Here is a 15192-nt window from a genome sequence, read left to right as displayed (position 1 = left end):
CTTGAGCAGCTGTCCCACACTGAGCTCCTGGCGGTGGTTGCTGTGGCAGGGCATGACGATCTGACTCATCTTCACCTGGGTGGGGTTGGTGCTCTCCTCCTCCTCCGCCTCCTCCTCCTCCACATCATCACCCTCTGGTCTGAAACTCATCTCTGAAGCTGAGGGCAGAAGCCACAGGGATGACGAGGACGTGGACATAATAACAATGAAACTCAACTATTTCAACATTTCCCAGTCGTTTTTTCCACGTTGTTGTGTTGTTCAAGTGTGCACATAAATATTTCCAACAGCACTTGAAGGCAGTATGACACCAGGTTCAGCCTAAATCCACTTTAAAACAAAACTGCACAAGATAGTTCAGGCTTTTTAAGTGGCATCATCATCATCATCAAACAATCAATCAATCAATCAATAATTAAATTTGGCTAAAGGTGTTAGTCACGTTTTGGCTAATGGTGTTAGTCACGATTCGGTGTAACATTTTGTGCGATACAAAGCGTGACATCATGAGTGATTTGTGATGCATCAGTGTGATGTCATAAATCCCACAACATGTTGCTCCCATGGTGTATCGTCTCCAGAGTCTCCACCCTAGAAATCGAACGTGCGCGCTAACACAGTGACATACTACATCATCAGTGATTTGTGATGCAAATCGTGACATAATCAGTGACAGCATCAGTGTGATGTCATAAATCCCACAACATGTCGCGCACATGGCGCATCCAAGGGTAAAGAGCACGCCCTGGATGACCCGATGGAGCCGGATTTTTGAATTACGTAATTAGGGGCAAAAATGGCTCAACACATGGGTTCAGCACCATGGAGAGCTGCTGAGTGGAACAGCACACAGGTGAGCGGAGTTTGAATCAGCCAGTGAAGTGGACTATGAAACTCCTCTAGGAGAGAGAGAGGCTGCATGCCACCGCTGTGAACGAGGCCTGAGTAAATGGCCTGTCACACAGGAACGGGTTCTGCTAGTTTCCCTAAGAGTGACTCAGATAGTTAGTTGATGTAAACAGGGTGTGTAGCCTATACACTAACAAACACTAGTGATCAAATTTGACACCACATCCTCCATATTAAATGGTAGGCTAGTTAAATGGGGCACCAACTAAACCTAAACTGTGACATCCATGACTCAGTAGTAGTAGCACAAGTCTGTACAGGAGTAGTGTAGCCTACACTCACACTGCAGTGATGGCGACATACCCTATATTGCTACACAGTTTCCTGTAGCTTTATCCACCCCCATTCACATTTAAAATTGAAGAACACAAGAGAGTTGTCATATCGACCTATCAACACTCGCAAATAATCATAATTATGATCGTGACTTATGCTTTAGTTTAGTTGTTGCATTTGTGTCGTGTGTATTATCCTTGGATGAACTCAGAATCCACCAAGGTTTGAGTTGCGAGGGAAAATCAAACGCTGAAAATAAAGTTTGCCCACTGCAGGTCTATCGTTAGCTAGCGACTACGTCACGTAGAAGTAACGTCCGTATTAAAATAAATCAAAGTTGGTTTTAATAGCTAGCATAACTCTACATACAGCTTTATTTACTTACCCGACTGCTGACTAGCCAATGTGGTGTCAAGTCAGGCAGAATATACAATGCGCATTGTGGTTAACACTTTTCAAAATAAAGGTTTTATTTGTAATAATAAGACTACTTGTTTCTCACAATTCTCAGTTGAATTGCCTTCCACCCAGACAGGCAAACACCAGACGTCTCGAGCCTACTATCTTGCAAACGTCAAATTTAGGCTTTATTTTACTAAAGCCAACAACAATAAAGCTCAAATACGTATACAAATAAGCATTACTATACATCTTATTCTGAAGGCACTCACCTTACTTCCTGTATTTGTGTATCGTTTGTTGGCGAAGGTTACCAGCCTGCAATTTAGAAAACTACTAACCCAACTATTTGCCTCTTTGCTTGTGATTTCTTCAGGTGCTTCTGGGTCTGTCTGTCTGTCTGTGTTGTGTTGTGTAGTGTGTGTGTGTTGGGACTGTATCTGTGTGTGTGTGTGTGTGTGTGTGTGTGTGTGTGTGTGTGTTTTGACAGCGAGTTCCATACTGACCACGCCTATCAGACTGTATTTAAGGGCGTGGACTGGCTCCTATATACTCAAAGCCTAGTGTTTTTCATGTCTGGCATGGTCTACCTTAACAGAAAAGATATGCTGACAAGCAAGTATGTATAGTAAGCTTATCAAATGGATGTCTGTAGCCCTAATATAATGTTGTCTACATTTTTTATGAAAAAGGTTGATAATCACTGCTAGAACCCCTCCTCGATTACCCTCCTGTAAGGCACAAAAAGTTCAAACACACAAATCTACACTTAGAATAACTCAGTTTTTATTGAATGACCCATCACAGTATCAAAGAGAAACACTGGAATTGTGCCGACACGTGAACGCAGAGAAGCTGTGGTTTGTTTAGTCCCTGAAGGAGTTCAGATGATCCAGAAATGTAACATTGTGTGAACATGCAGGTCATGAACGCAGCTCCGGGTCTCTTGTAACAGGGTTCATACAGCTTTTCAAGAATGAAATTCAAGCACTTTCAAGGTACCAAAAGCAAAAATGTCCAGAGTACTCTCGGATCTAAATTGTTACTGTAAATGCAATTGCAAAAAATACATTTCACAGTAGGCTACTCCTTTATACCAGTGCTTTTTACCCACAGCAATCAATGTATATTGTCACCGTTTATTTTACCAGCTGTTCATATTAACTTTGATTCAATGTTTTGATCATGATTATTTAATGCTTGCTAATTTCCAGAGTAACGGGTCAACATAGCACTTTATCTAGCTATTCTAGCCTTCTTTAGTGTGTAACTATATCTTCAAACTTTCATTTGAACTACCAGATTGCAGATTATGTAGAAAACCATGCACTTTTCAAGGCGTATATTCAAATTCAAGCATATTCCTAACCTTGAAAACATGATGGTTAAAATCAAGCATTTCAAGACTTTGTACGAACCCTGTTGTAAGATGTTGGTTCATGTGCCAGACCCGGGTCCTATCTGAATGATCATGACCAGGGATGAATCCGTGTTGACTGACTCGGTGTGAATTGACAAAAAGGGGGGTTGAACATGGGTCAAGTAACCCTGGTCTGACCCTGGTCACTGGTGTGAAAGTGGTATCAGTCAGGTACTGTATCATAGTCTTTAGACAGCTCCATGCAGGTAGAGGGCCAGGAACTTGTGGAACGTTTCAGGCTGGTATCCTTCCAGACCGGCTGGCACCTACAGGGAGACAGACAACAGACGACTAATCAGACCCATCAGGAGGTGTATTTGCTGGCTACGTTATGTGCCAAGAACTGTCACATACAATGTAATCATTTCATACTAGATCTGATACTGATCTGATGCTCTCTTAGATCTGATACTGATCTGATGCTCTCTTAGATCTGATACTGATCTGATGCTCTCTCTTGTATGGAGACACGTAAAAAAATAAATATTTTAAGCATAAGGTCACATTGTTTATCGGCAAACTATGGCAGTATGGTGAGGTCAACTTGTTTCCGAGGAAAGTAGCTATTGGCTGCTCAAAAAGTCGCTAGATGATGGCACATGCTAATTTGCATATCAAATAACCTACAGTCTCTGCTCGCAGCGGAGAGAGGGGGCCTCTGCTCTGTGATCATTAGACCTCTCTGGGTGACAAGCAAGTAATGCCTAGTTAGTTCACATTAGGCGCTCTGAGCCCTCGGCGAGCAGTATTTTGAGCTTGGTGACCTTTGCCCCCACTGTCAAGAACAGAGGTTCTCAAATGTTTTTCAGCCAAAGACCCCTTACAAGATAGAAAATATACCGGAAACCCCCCTCATGCTGATTTGTGATTTTGGGCTAAGCTTAATTGTTTCCACGGTAATGTGCTTCACTTTTAAATTGATAGGTTTGTTAGATTAGAAGGTAATCAATGAACCATTTTAGATTTAAAGCATAAAATATTTTCGTTGAACTATGAAGCTTTTGCAAAAAAGAAAAGAAAAAAGTTTTTATTTTTATTTCCCTGAAAACTTATCATGGACTCCTGGGGGTCCCCGGACCCCCATTTGAGAACCACTGGTCTAGAAAATGGGGGCATTTACAAAGTTTGGGGGGCACTTAAAAAAAAAGAATTAACGCATTAAGTTGCTAAAGGTAGCGTGAACAACAACAACAGCGCTGTTTGTGTGTTTTCAATTAAATCAATTGAATGTAAATGAAATGATCCGAATCTTGGGGGCAATTTTTGCCCCTCGGTCATGGTATTTAGGGGCGTTCTGAGATTTCTTGGGGCGTTTTTGCCCTGGCTCAATTCCTACACTGACTGATGTTGACTCGGCGGTCGCAAATCGGAGCCGCCCGAGCGCTCGCCGATGAGTCACAGAGGTCTGACAGATATCTAGTGTGCCAAATATCTGGTTGTGCCGGGGAGAGAAGAGAGCAGTGAGGCAGACACGGCCCGGGTGATGCTGTCTGCAGCACCCTACAAACAACCAGGGTGATGTCTGCTGTCTGCAGCACCCTACAAACAACCAGGGTGATGTCTGCTGTCTGCAGCACCCTACAAACAACCAGGGTGATGTCTGCTGTCTGCAGCACCCTACAAACAACCAGGGTGATGTCTGCTGTCTGCAGCACCCTACAAACAACCAGGGTGATGTCTGCTGTCTGCAGCACCCTACAAACAACCAGGGTGATGGATGCTGTCTGCAGCACCCTACAAACAACCAGGGTGATGTCTGCTGTCTGCAGCACCCTACAAACAACCAGGGTGATGTCTGCTGTCTGCAGCACCCTACAAACAACCAGGGTGATGTCTGCTGTCTGCAGCACCCTACAAACAACCAGGGTGATGTCTGCAGCACCCTACAAACAACCAGGGTGATGTCTGCTGTCTGCAGCACCCTACAAACAACCAGGGTGATGTCTGCTGTCTGCAGCACCCTACAAACAACCAGGGTGATGTCTGCTGTCTGCAGCACCCTACAAACAACAAGGGTGATGTCTGCTGTCTGCAGCACCCTACAAACAACCAGGGTGATGTCTGCTGTCTGCAGCACCCTACAAACAACCAGGGTGATGTCTGCTGTCTGCAGCACCCTACAAACAACCAGGGTGATGTCTGCTGTCTGCAGCACCCTACAAACAACAAGGGTGATGTCTGCTGTCTGCAGCACCCTACAAACAACCAGGGTGATGTCTGCTGTCTGCAGCACCCTACAAACAACCAGGGTGATGTGTGCAGCATGCTACAAACAACCAGGGTGATGTCTGCTGTCTGCAGCACCCTACAAACAACCAGGGTGATGTCTGCTGTCTGCAGCACCCTACAAACAACCAGGGTGATGTCTGCTGTCTGCAGCACCCTACAAACAACCAGGGTGATGTCTGCTGTCTGCAGCATGCTACAAACAACCAGGGTGATGTCTGCTGTCTGCAGCACCCTACAAACAACCAGGGTGATGTCTGCTGTCTGCAGCACCCTACAAACAACCAGGGTGATGTCTGCTGTCTGCAGCACCCTACAAACAACCAGGGTGATGTCTGCTGTCTGCAGCACCCTACAAACAGACAAGTGGTGTGACCGAGGAAGCCAATCTTACAAAATGGTACAAACTGCTGTCCCTCTACCAAAAAAAAAAACAAATGTAAAAAGCATTAAGTAGCTATGCAATTCTTAGATGACTCAAAGACTCCTGATTACAACACAGACAGTGTGTACAGTAGTGTGAAAAGAACTGCGACTGATGACTGGCAACCGTCGGGGTAGTGTGTACTGTGTACGAGCTATAAAGCATACTTTAATGGCAAATGCTTTGGGCTTCAACACTTTAACATTGTTTCCCATGGGCAGAAAAAGTCGCCAGATTAGTCGCTAGTCGCTTTTCTGAAAAGAGCCGCTAAATCTAGTGACAAAGTCGTTAAGTTGGCAACACTGTTGGCAGGAAACAATACACTTGTTGTTTTCATTATGAATATATTTATTTAACATTCAAGTTGTTGAAGGGTAAAACAAGTGCCAAGAAGAAAAAACATGAAGGTAGTGCTGCTGTGGTGGTTGCTTGCCATCCACCGTGGTTGGCTTGTCTATAGCACAGGTATAGCAATATTGTGGTCTTTGCAACTGCCCTACATTACAATACAGTTTGTGTAGAGCAGGGGTGGGCAATTATTTTTCATGGGGGGCCACATGAGAAACCCAGATTGTTGCCAGGGGCCGAACAAATATTGTCATGCTGTAGCCCATGGATGGGTAACTTTGATCATAGAGAGGGCCACAAAAAATGTCCTCGCTACCAGGTTTTGCTGAGGGCCAAACGGCGCCAGCGTGAAAAATTTCGTGCATTTGAAGCCAGGTTTAGAGGAATAACTCATTTTAAATTAACAGTTGTGATGTCATTATTCAGTCTTAACCACCAATATTTGATCCTTTTCTCACTCACTCCTATGTCACCACCTGCTCTCAGGGCTTGAAATTAACTTTTTTGACCACCTGCCAATATGGCTGCTAGATTTTAAAGTTACCAGCCAATTAGAATTTCCACTAGCTGAAATGTTTTTCTTGAAATAAATCAGAATATGAGTGGGTTAATTTAACCATAAGTATCAGTAAGTGTCCCGGGATGATCAAAGCCTGTGTTGAGGGTCACACGAAAAAAATGCAGTCTTGAAGCTAAATAAATCCAAAACCAATGAGTTATTTGAGTTATTTAAATTGCTACTTCAATGTAGCCTTTTAGTCATAAAGATTATTGAAAGATATTCCATATTCCAGACTGAAATGCTATAACAGAAGTGGAGTATTGGCCAGAATATGACATGAACATTTGGACACTTATTCAGCGGGTATCTTGCATGTTGCGTTCAGGTGCACTATGTGTGTAAAAAAATTTTTTTTTTTTTTTTGCAATTCCATTGCGGGCCACACAGGTGGTGCGGCCCGCGGGTCGTATTTTGCCCATGTGTGGTGTAGAGAGACAACCACTTCGATGTAGGTATTAGTAACATACAATTGAGACGATTAGTTAGATTTAGGGAACACACGCTTGACCAGTTGCATTGAGGGAATACACACTTGTCGACCATTCAAGAGCACATTACCTGAGATAGAGACAGACAGACAGACAGACAGACAGACAGACACACAGACAGATACGCAGACAGACAGACATCTTACCTGCACTTGTTTCTTCTTGATGAGCGGTCGGACCTTTGCATACGCATAGAGCTCCGCATCTCCATCGACCCAAACCTGCCAGCAGCACACAGTAGTAACAGACAGACAGACAGTAGAAGAAAACCAGTTAAAACCGCAAGGCTTTCCTCAACCTGAATAGTAGTCTGATCTGATCTGATCAATACAGGATTTCATCATCTGAAACCTATAGTATCGGTACCTAGGAGCGATCGAACCCTCATGACGGTTGATGGGAAACCTATCGGTAGCTACAGTAGGAGTGATTGACCCCTCATGAGGGTTGAAACCGGTCAGTCTTTTAAAGTGTACAAGCCATGTTTCAATACAGGCCTTTTATTTGAAATAAGGTGACATCTTCCTACTCCATCGCCTGAAGTTTGGGGGCGGCTGTAGCTCACGAGGTAGAGCGGGTCGTCCACTAATCGCTTTGGATAAAAGAGGTCGGTGGTTCGATTCCCGGCTCCTCCAGTCTGCATGTCGAAGTGTCCCTGGGCAAGACACTGAACCCCAAATCGCTCCCGTTGGTGTGCAAGCACCCTGCGTGGTAGCTGCCACCATCGGTGTGTGAATGGGTGAATGGAACTACTGACTGTAAAGCGCTTTGGATAAAAGCGCTATATAAATGCAGGCCATTTACCATTTACCAAGTTTGTTTTGCCTCGTGAGATGCACCAAACCTTTTTTCTTCAAGAGCACCTGCAATTTTATTGAGTTTTATGAGAAAGAACAGTCCTCAATCACACATTTTCCTAAGCAAAATTACAAAGTTTGCTTTTGTGATAGTTGCTTTCTGTCATATCACTTAGTCAAATAAGGCGTATTACCCAGTAACAAAAATGCATGCAATCAGACCAAAATATTGTGACTATTGTTCACTGGTGCAGTGGTTCTCAACCTGGGGGTCGGGATTTTGCATGCCTTAATTTCCCCCCAAATGTTGTTAAACAATTGTAAAGTAATAAAGTAAATTCGAAAGTAAATCCATTTGAATAATGTACCTGGTTCTTGATGCCCTCGTCTCCTGAGAGATCAGTGGTGTTGAGCTGGAAAACGACAAATTGGAATATTCTACCGTTGGTCCCCACTGCCTGTACTGTTATAGGACGATCTAATACACTCTGAGGCTGGGTCTGTGTGAGAGAGAGAGAGAGAGAGAGAGAGGAGAGAGAGAGGGTGAGAGAGAGAGAGAGAGAGAGAGAGAGAGGAGAGAGAGAGGGTGAGAGAGAGAGAGAGAGGGTGAGAGAGAGAGAGAGAGATGGAAAGAAAGGCAAGAGTGGGAGAAAATTTGACTCCGATAACCAATATTAACATTGCTGTTATGATATTTGCAGATGTCGATATGATCTGTATAAAATCACATTTCTATGATAATCACATTTTGTACATACTGAAAAAACACATGTAAACACTGAATTTGAAAAAGTAATGCATTTCTTTATTTCCAAAACATTTGGAAAAGCCCATAAATCCAGCGTCGGCATGAGTGTGTGTAGTGGCCGTATGCATGTGTTCGTGTGACAATAAAAGATGGGCTGCCGATTGAAATCGTGTTTAAAAAATCATAGATTCACCGCATTGTTTCCTCTCAATGTGAACATTTTGGCTCATATCGATAACCAATATTAACATTGCAACATCGGACCGATGCCGATATGTTAGAAAAATGACTAACATCGGCCGATACCGATATGATTGCCGATATATCGTGCATCTCTAATTTTAAGTTATTTATTTCCCTTAAGCTGGGCATACAGTACACTGTACGAATTGAGGCCGTTTCGGACCGATTTGTGAGCCGCATGACTCATTTTAGAGTTGGGCTAAATTTCAGCTCTGTCAGGCGTCGTAGAGGGAGGAGCGAGGACCCATCAACTGCTCCCAACCGCCTGTCGGGCGCTCGGATGCATTTCTGACAGTCCCCGGACATCCGGGTAGTGTAGCGGTAGATTCCCTGCCTACCAACACGAGGGTCGCAGGTTCGCGACCCCGTGTTACCTCCAGCCTGGTCGGGCGTCCATACAGGCACGATTGGCTGTGTCCTGCGGGTGGGAAGCCAGATTAAGGTTATGTATCCTGGTCGGTCAGGGCGCCTGTTTGGGGTGGAAGGGAACTGGTGGGACAACGCTGATGAAGGCTGTTAGCTGAAAGGCGTTCGTTGTGTCTGCTGCTTGTACATTAAACTCTAAAAGGGCATTCTAGAGTGCTGGCCTTTTTCCTCTTTCAATCGCGTGATCCTCCCACGTGCTACGTCCCACCGATGAAGCTCCCCCGCTGTCAGGTGAAAAGAAGCGGCTGGCTACTGCGCATGTCTCGGAGGAAGCATGGTGCTAGTCTACGGCTCTCCCCAGATCGGCAGAGGGTGGAGCAGCGACCAGAGCGGCAGAGGGAAAAATTGGCCAAGTACAATTGGGGAGAAAATGGGGGGGGGGGGGGGGGATCGGGAGGAAAAACATTAAAAAAAAACTAAAACATTGTACGTACAGTGTATTCCCCGCTTTAGTCGTAGAGGGGAGAGAAGATAATTTTCACATCAAAGGTTTACGTCAAGTCATATCAATAACATTGCAGTGTGTTGTTCTCAACCTATGCAGCGTGTGCGTGTGCGTGTGCGTGTGCGTGTGCGTGTGTGCGTGTTCTTACCCCATACAGAGTGTGTGCACGGGCCAGAGCGTTGCCAAAGGCGAACATGATCATCTTGGCTCTGAACTGTTCTGGATAAAGCCTACAGGGTACATCTCCCGCCTCCAGGAAGTAAAGCGTATGGGCATGGGGGTAAGGGTAGTCATCCTTGAAACCTGATTGGACGAGAGAGATGTTATTTAATTAGCCCTGAACACTTATTGGACAAACTAAAACCAACACGGCCAATTGTGCCTGTATGGACGCCTGACCAAGCCGGAGGTAACGCGGGGGCTCGAACCTGTGACCCTCACGTTGGTAGGCAGGGAATCTACTGCTGCACTAGCCGGGCGCCCAGCAATCGGCCAAAAGAGTTGGGAAACATCGGAATATATCTACAAAAAATAATATTGTGCATCCCTAGGGGTTACTCATCCCTATCTTGTAGTATATAGCACAGACAGAGGTGCCCAAATTCTTTCCTATCAAGGGCCAAAAATGTATCTGGATGGAGGGCCGTGGGCCAAAAATAAATGTTGATGCTATGTGAAATTACATTACATTAATTATATTACATTATATTTTATAGACAATTTACATTCAAATCTAAAATAAAATTTCAAAATAATAAAAACTTATTTAGAAAAAAAACTTTTATTGGAGTTAGATTTGAAATTGATTGGAAAAAAAGCTTAAACATTTTCAAAGGGAAAGATACCTTTCTGACAGAAAGTGCACGCAACTCAAGGTGTGTACTAGCCCTAACCCTACCCATAGAACCCCATTCTCATTCAGATATCTTGAGGTGAGAGGTCAAGGGAGTGTTATTTAGCCCACTTCCCGACATGCTAGGTTGACAGGGTTGGTAGCAATGGATTCCTTAGGTCTTCTATTTATGGTATAAGAACCATCACGCTAGCTTTAAAGAGGAGCCCGCCACAGTTTCCGAAAGACAGTAATATCAGACACGGATTTTCACATATAAGCTGGTGGACTCGGTGCGATTCGGGGGGGGGTGAAGTTGCAACATTATTGTTGCGATTTTCATTTGGTCTGGTTCGCTTTCACACATGCAATTTGTCACAAGCGCACCAAACTTTCTGAACAATGTCACGTGGTCGAAACAGTCACTCGTCTATTGGACGGAAAAGAGAAGGGAAATCTCGCCTCTCTTCAGCAGGCTTGTTGCCTGGCTGAGGGCTGACTGAACAACACAAGTGAATCCGCAAAACACAAACCATGGAGCAACAACACCACCTGCGATATTGGGATTTGTGGTTTTACTTTGGTGTTACTATCAAATAAATATTTGACAAGAATGTGCCTAATATGAGCAGCAGATGAGGCATAAAGCTGTTGAACATTTCATTCCGCAGATGAGACGGGTAGCCTACGTACCGAAGGAGAAGGCAAGCCAGCTGTTGAGAAACGATGTGTTGTTATGATGACGTACGTCAGGACGTGCAGGTACTGTACACGTGTGCACGCGCCGCAGTGTTTGTTTTGCTCCCTTCTACCGTCTTCTACTCATGATGCACTGCATGAGTGCATCAGATGCACTGGCGCTCTTGTGTTTAGTCCGGTTTGCTTTCACACAACAAACGAACCGCGCCAGGGTTCACTTGGAAGCGAACCCAGACCCACGTTTTCAAGCGGACCAGAGTTAGTTTTTTTGTTCCGCCCCAGAGTTCATTTGCGGTTTCACACCGCCCCAAACGAAGCGCACTATCCGAGGAAACGAACTCTGGCGCGGTTAAAGCGGACTAAACAGCTTATATGTGAAAGCGACCTTGTTTTTTAATCGATGGTGGGCCACAACAAACGGGGGGCGGGCTAAACTTGGCCGGCGGGTCCCAAATTGCTCAGCCATGACATAGCAGATGGCTTGTGTGTCCTGTTACCTGTGTAATTTTCCTCCTTGTACAGCTGCAGCTTCTGCAGGTCGATGGTGGGGAAGACGGGGTAGAAGGTTTCCAGGACGTGACCGGCCGTGTCGGCCACCTCCTGTTTGCCGGCCAGCTCTGGGAGAGGAGCCATGCTGTTCAGCAGCAAGCCATTCTGACCCCGCACCTGGAACAAGTCCTCGCCTGGCACACAGACACACACAAATGCAGTTAGGTCCATAATGTATTTGGACATTGGACACAATCTTCATCATTTTGGCTCTGTACACCACCACAATGCTAGACACGTGTGTATTAGCCGTCAGTTCAATTTCCATGGAAGTGGTTCCCTTGTATTTATTGATGGTGCAACTGCTGACAACAGGAGCAGAATAAATTCTGAAGTGTTTCGGACAATATTATTTGCTCATATTCAGTCAAATGCTTCAAAACCCATTTGGACGATTGCATGATTATGTTAGTTTGCCCAACTATTTTGGTCCCTTAAAATGTATTGTAATTCCTACACCATTCACCTGATTTGGATGTAAATACCCCAGAATTAAAGCTGGAAGTCTGCAGTTGTTAAAGCAGATATTGATTGTTTCATTGTGGTGGTGTACAGAGCCAAAATGATGAAGATTGTGTCTAATGTCCAAATATGGACATATGGACCAAATATACATATGGACCTAACTGTAAAAGGTTCTAGTTTCTGGATGATTCAACTACAGTACAATCTGATATATAGAGGGGATGACAAACAAAAGCAACACTAACTTCATTACTGACACAGATAGTAATTCCTACGCTATTCCTACACTATTCCTATTACTATTCCTACACTACTGCCAGCCAACACAACAGTGGGTACTAGTAGCAGTCAGGGTGTTATACCTCTGCTCCATGAAGCAGCCAGCGAGTATTTCTCTGCTTTGATCCTCTTGCCAAGCGCTGGGTGCACGGACTGTAGACTGCCACACAGATGGAGTAGGTCGTAGAGCAGGGTGTAGCTGAGACACACACACACACGCACACACACACACACACACACACACACACACGCACACGCGCGCACACACACACACACGCACGCACACACGCACGCACACACGCACACACGCACACACACACACACACACACACACACACAGTCTTTAATTTATTTGAAATAGAGAAGCACAAATGTATGTGCATTGTTGGCATCAACCATTTTTCCCAACCCAAGTGCACCAAACACAGCAGGTTTGAACACCTTCACAGCCCCTGAATTGAGTCTAACACAGATTTGATTTGGATGGCTGCAAGAATTAAATGTGTGTGTGTGTGTGTGTGTACGTGTGTGTGTGTGTGTGTGTGTGTGTGTGTGTGTGTGTGTGTGTGCGTGTGTGTGTGTGTGTGTCTTTCTGTCCTCTTACCAGTATTTGTCTTTGCCTGGCCGGTCCGCCGTCGTGTCCCAGAAGCGAGCGTGTCTGATGGCGTTCTGCACGCGCTCGTCCTGGTCCAGGATTTGATTGGCGGGACTCTGGGCCAATGAGAGGAGTTGAGGGGGCAGACCGGCGATCATCTTGGTTTTGGTCAACCACAGAGCCTGACGCACACCTGAGGGAGAGAGAGAGTAGTGACTGAGCAATGAACCCCAATATGTGATGACAGAGTTGGTGAATAGGCATTTTAATGTCTTGACTGTAATCTCACCAGCCTTTTAACTTTAGTTCTGTTATGCATTGTTGACCATCATTAGTCCTGTTTTCCTTCAGTACAGTATATCTGTGATTCACCCCACTACAGCCTTAAACTACATTGTTCACAACATTAAACATTAAAACGATATTCTTGAAGAGTTAAGTTAAGTCATCCTTTATTTATCCCTGTGGGGAACTTCATCTTCTGAGTCTGCATTTGACCCGTCTTCTACTAGGAAACTTCCTAGAACTAGGAAGGAGCAGTGGGCAGCCGCAGTGCAGCGCCCGGGGACCAACTCCAGTTCTTTTGCCAGTGTAAACGGCACCGACTGCAGTATTAACCCTCACATACCCTCATACATGTCTTTGATGGTGGGAGAAAACCGGATCATCCCCCCGAGGAAACCCACACGAACACAGGGAGAAGATGCAAACTCCACCACACAGAAAGGACCTGGGATGGACTGGGGTTCGAACTCGGGACCTTCTTGCTGTGAGGCAACAGTGCTAACCACTAATCCACTGAGCTTTAAGTTGAGTAAAATGTGTTCTTCTGCCACTACCTGCCATAAGGTGTCAGTGTCACACAGGCCGTTACTGAGGTGTTACCTGCCACTGCAGGCCACTAGTTTGCACTGACCAGTCACTACCTGCCAGTGCCAGAGAGAGCGTCCCCCGGCGTTGGCTTTACCAGCACTTGCTACTTAGTTACGTTACCTACGTTACCTTCAAGTATGTTTGTCCTTTGGTTGAACACGTAGCATGGTTTCTCTTTGTACAGCGGCATCTCGTGAGCCGGGGGAGACTTGTAGTAGTTGGGGTCCTTGCAGGCTCTCTCCCATGGCGGGTACACGGGCCTAGCCAGCCCCGGCACGTAGTGCAGCCTTTCCCCGTAGGTGATCCTCTCCAGTCCGGGGATTTCCACTCGGACCCTGGGTTTGGGTCGAGGGGGGACCTTGGCAAGCAGACAGCAGCTGACATTGAAGTGTCGCCTGACCTGGACGCTGCCGCTTCTTCCATGCGCGGAGAAGAGTCTCAAATCATTTAATAAAATAGTTTGAGAGAGCAACGGAGCCGCCGTTTTTAAGCGCTGTGCCGTTTCCGGTAACATTTCGCCTCCTGGGCAATTTAGGCTGGGTTTTGAACATAAACACAATGCGTTTTACAACCTAGTTATCATGTCAAATGCGGCTGTAGGACGCCGCCATCTTTGATCCGCTGTTTTCTTCAGTGACTTCTTTGACAGTAGGCGTTATGAAAGTACAGAGCGCCTCCACCAGGTTAGGAGGGAAACTGCATCTTGATTGTTAAATTTTGTATTACAGTAGCTACGGTACTTATATTATATACAATTACAAAAATACATTATAATTCTATTCTATTCTATTAAAATACAAGAAATCACACACAATCTTAATAGGCCCATAGTAGGCTGCAAAATAGCATCCTATAATAAGAATGTGAAGTGCTGACTCTTTCAGGAAGTGTAAAGAGCACCCCTGCAGGTGAACTGGAGCCAGATTTTTGAATTAGGTCATTAGGGTCGATTAAATGGGCAAGCATGGCTAATTAGTGGCCAAAATGTCGCAACACATGTTCAGCACCATGGAGAGCTCCAGATTCGAGCAGCACACAGGCGAGTGGAATTTGAATCCGAGCCAGTGAACTCTGGAGCACTGAGCAGCACACATGGGGTGAGCTGAGTTGTAATCAGCCAGAAGTGGAATATGAAAAGCCTCTGGGGAGAGAGAGGAGAGGCTGCATGCCAACTCTGTGAGCGAGGCCT

At 45.3% G+C, this 15192-nt stretch overlaps 2 protein-coding genes across 2 annotated transcripts in view; both read right to left on the bottom strand.

Moving 5' to 3' along the window:
* The window catches only part of LOC310791953 (acyl-coenzyme A thioesterase 11-like), a 23769-nt gene extending 21781 nt beyond the window's left edge, over positions 1 to 1988 (bottom strand). The window contains exons 1-2 of the mRNA XM_083653636.1: positions 1857 to 1988; positions 1 to 158 (exon numbers count right to left, since the gene is read on the bottom strand). The exon at positions 1 to 158 is cut by the window's left edge and continues 28 nt beyond it. Of these exons, the coding sequence (XP_083509762.1) occupies positions 1 to 150 (150 nt within the window). The 5' untranslated portion in view covers positions 151 to 158; positions 1857 to 1988. The remainder of the gene's footprint in view (positions 159 to 1856) is intronic.
* A 368-nt stretch (positions 1989 to 2356) lies between these two features.
* On the bottom strand, positions 2357 to 14615 carry mrpl37 (mitochondrial ribosomal protein L37). The gene is made up of 8 exons (XM_083653637.1): positions 14133 to 14615; positions 13140 to 13323; positions 12619 to 12734; positions 11740 to 11925; positions 9860 to 10014; positions 8218 to 8349; positions 7199 to 7273; positions 2357 to 3270 (listed from the first exon to the last, which is right to left on the bottom strand). The coding sequence occupies exons 1-8, from the start codon at positions 14515 to 14517 to the stop codon at positions 3193 to 3195; spliced, it is 1311 nt and encodes a 436-aa protein (XP_083509763.1). The 5' UTR covers positions 14518 to 14615; the 3' UTR covers positions 2357 to 3192.
* Between the last annotated feature and the right edge of the window lie 577 nt (positions 14616 to 15192).

The sequence above is a fragment of the Poromitra crassiceps genome, assembly GCF_964638095.1.
Source record: "Poromitra crassiceps genome assembly, chromosome: 17".
NCBI lineage: Eukaryota > Metazoa > Chordata > Actinopteri > Beryciformes > Melamphaidae > Poromitra > Poromitra crassiceps.
This window is presented reverse-complemented; position numbering and strand designations above follow the sequence as displayed.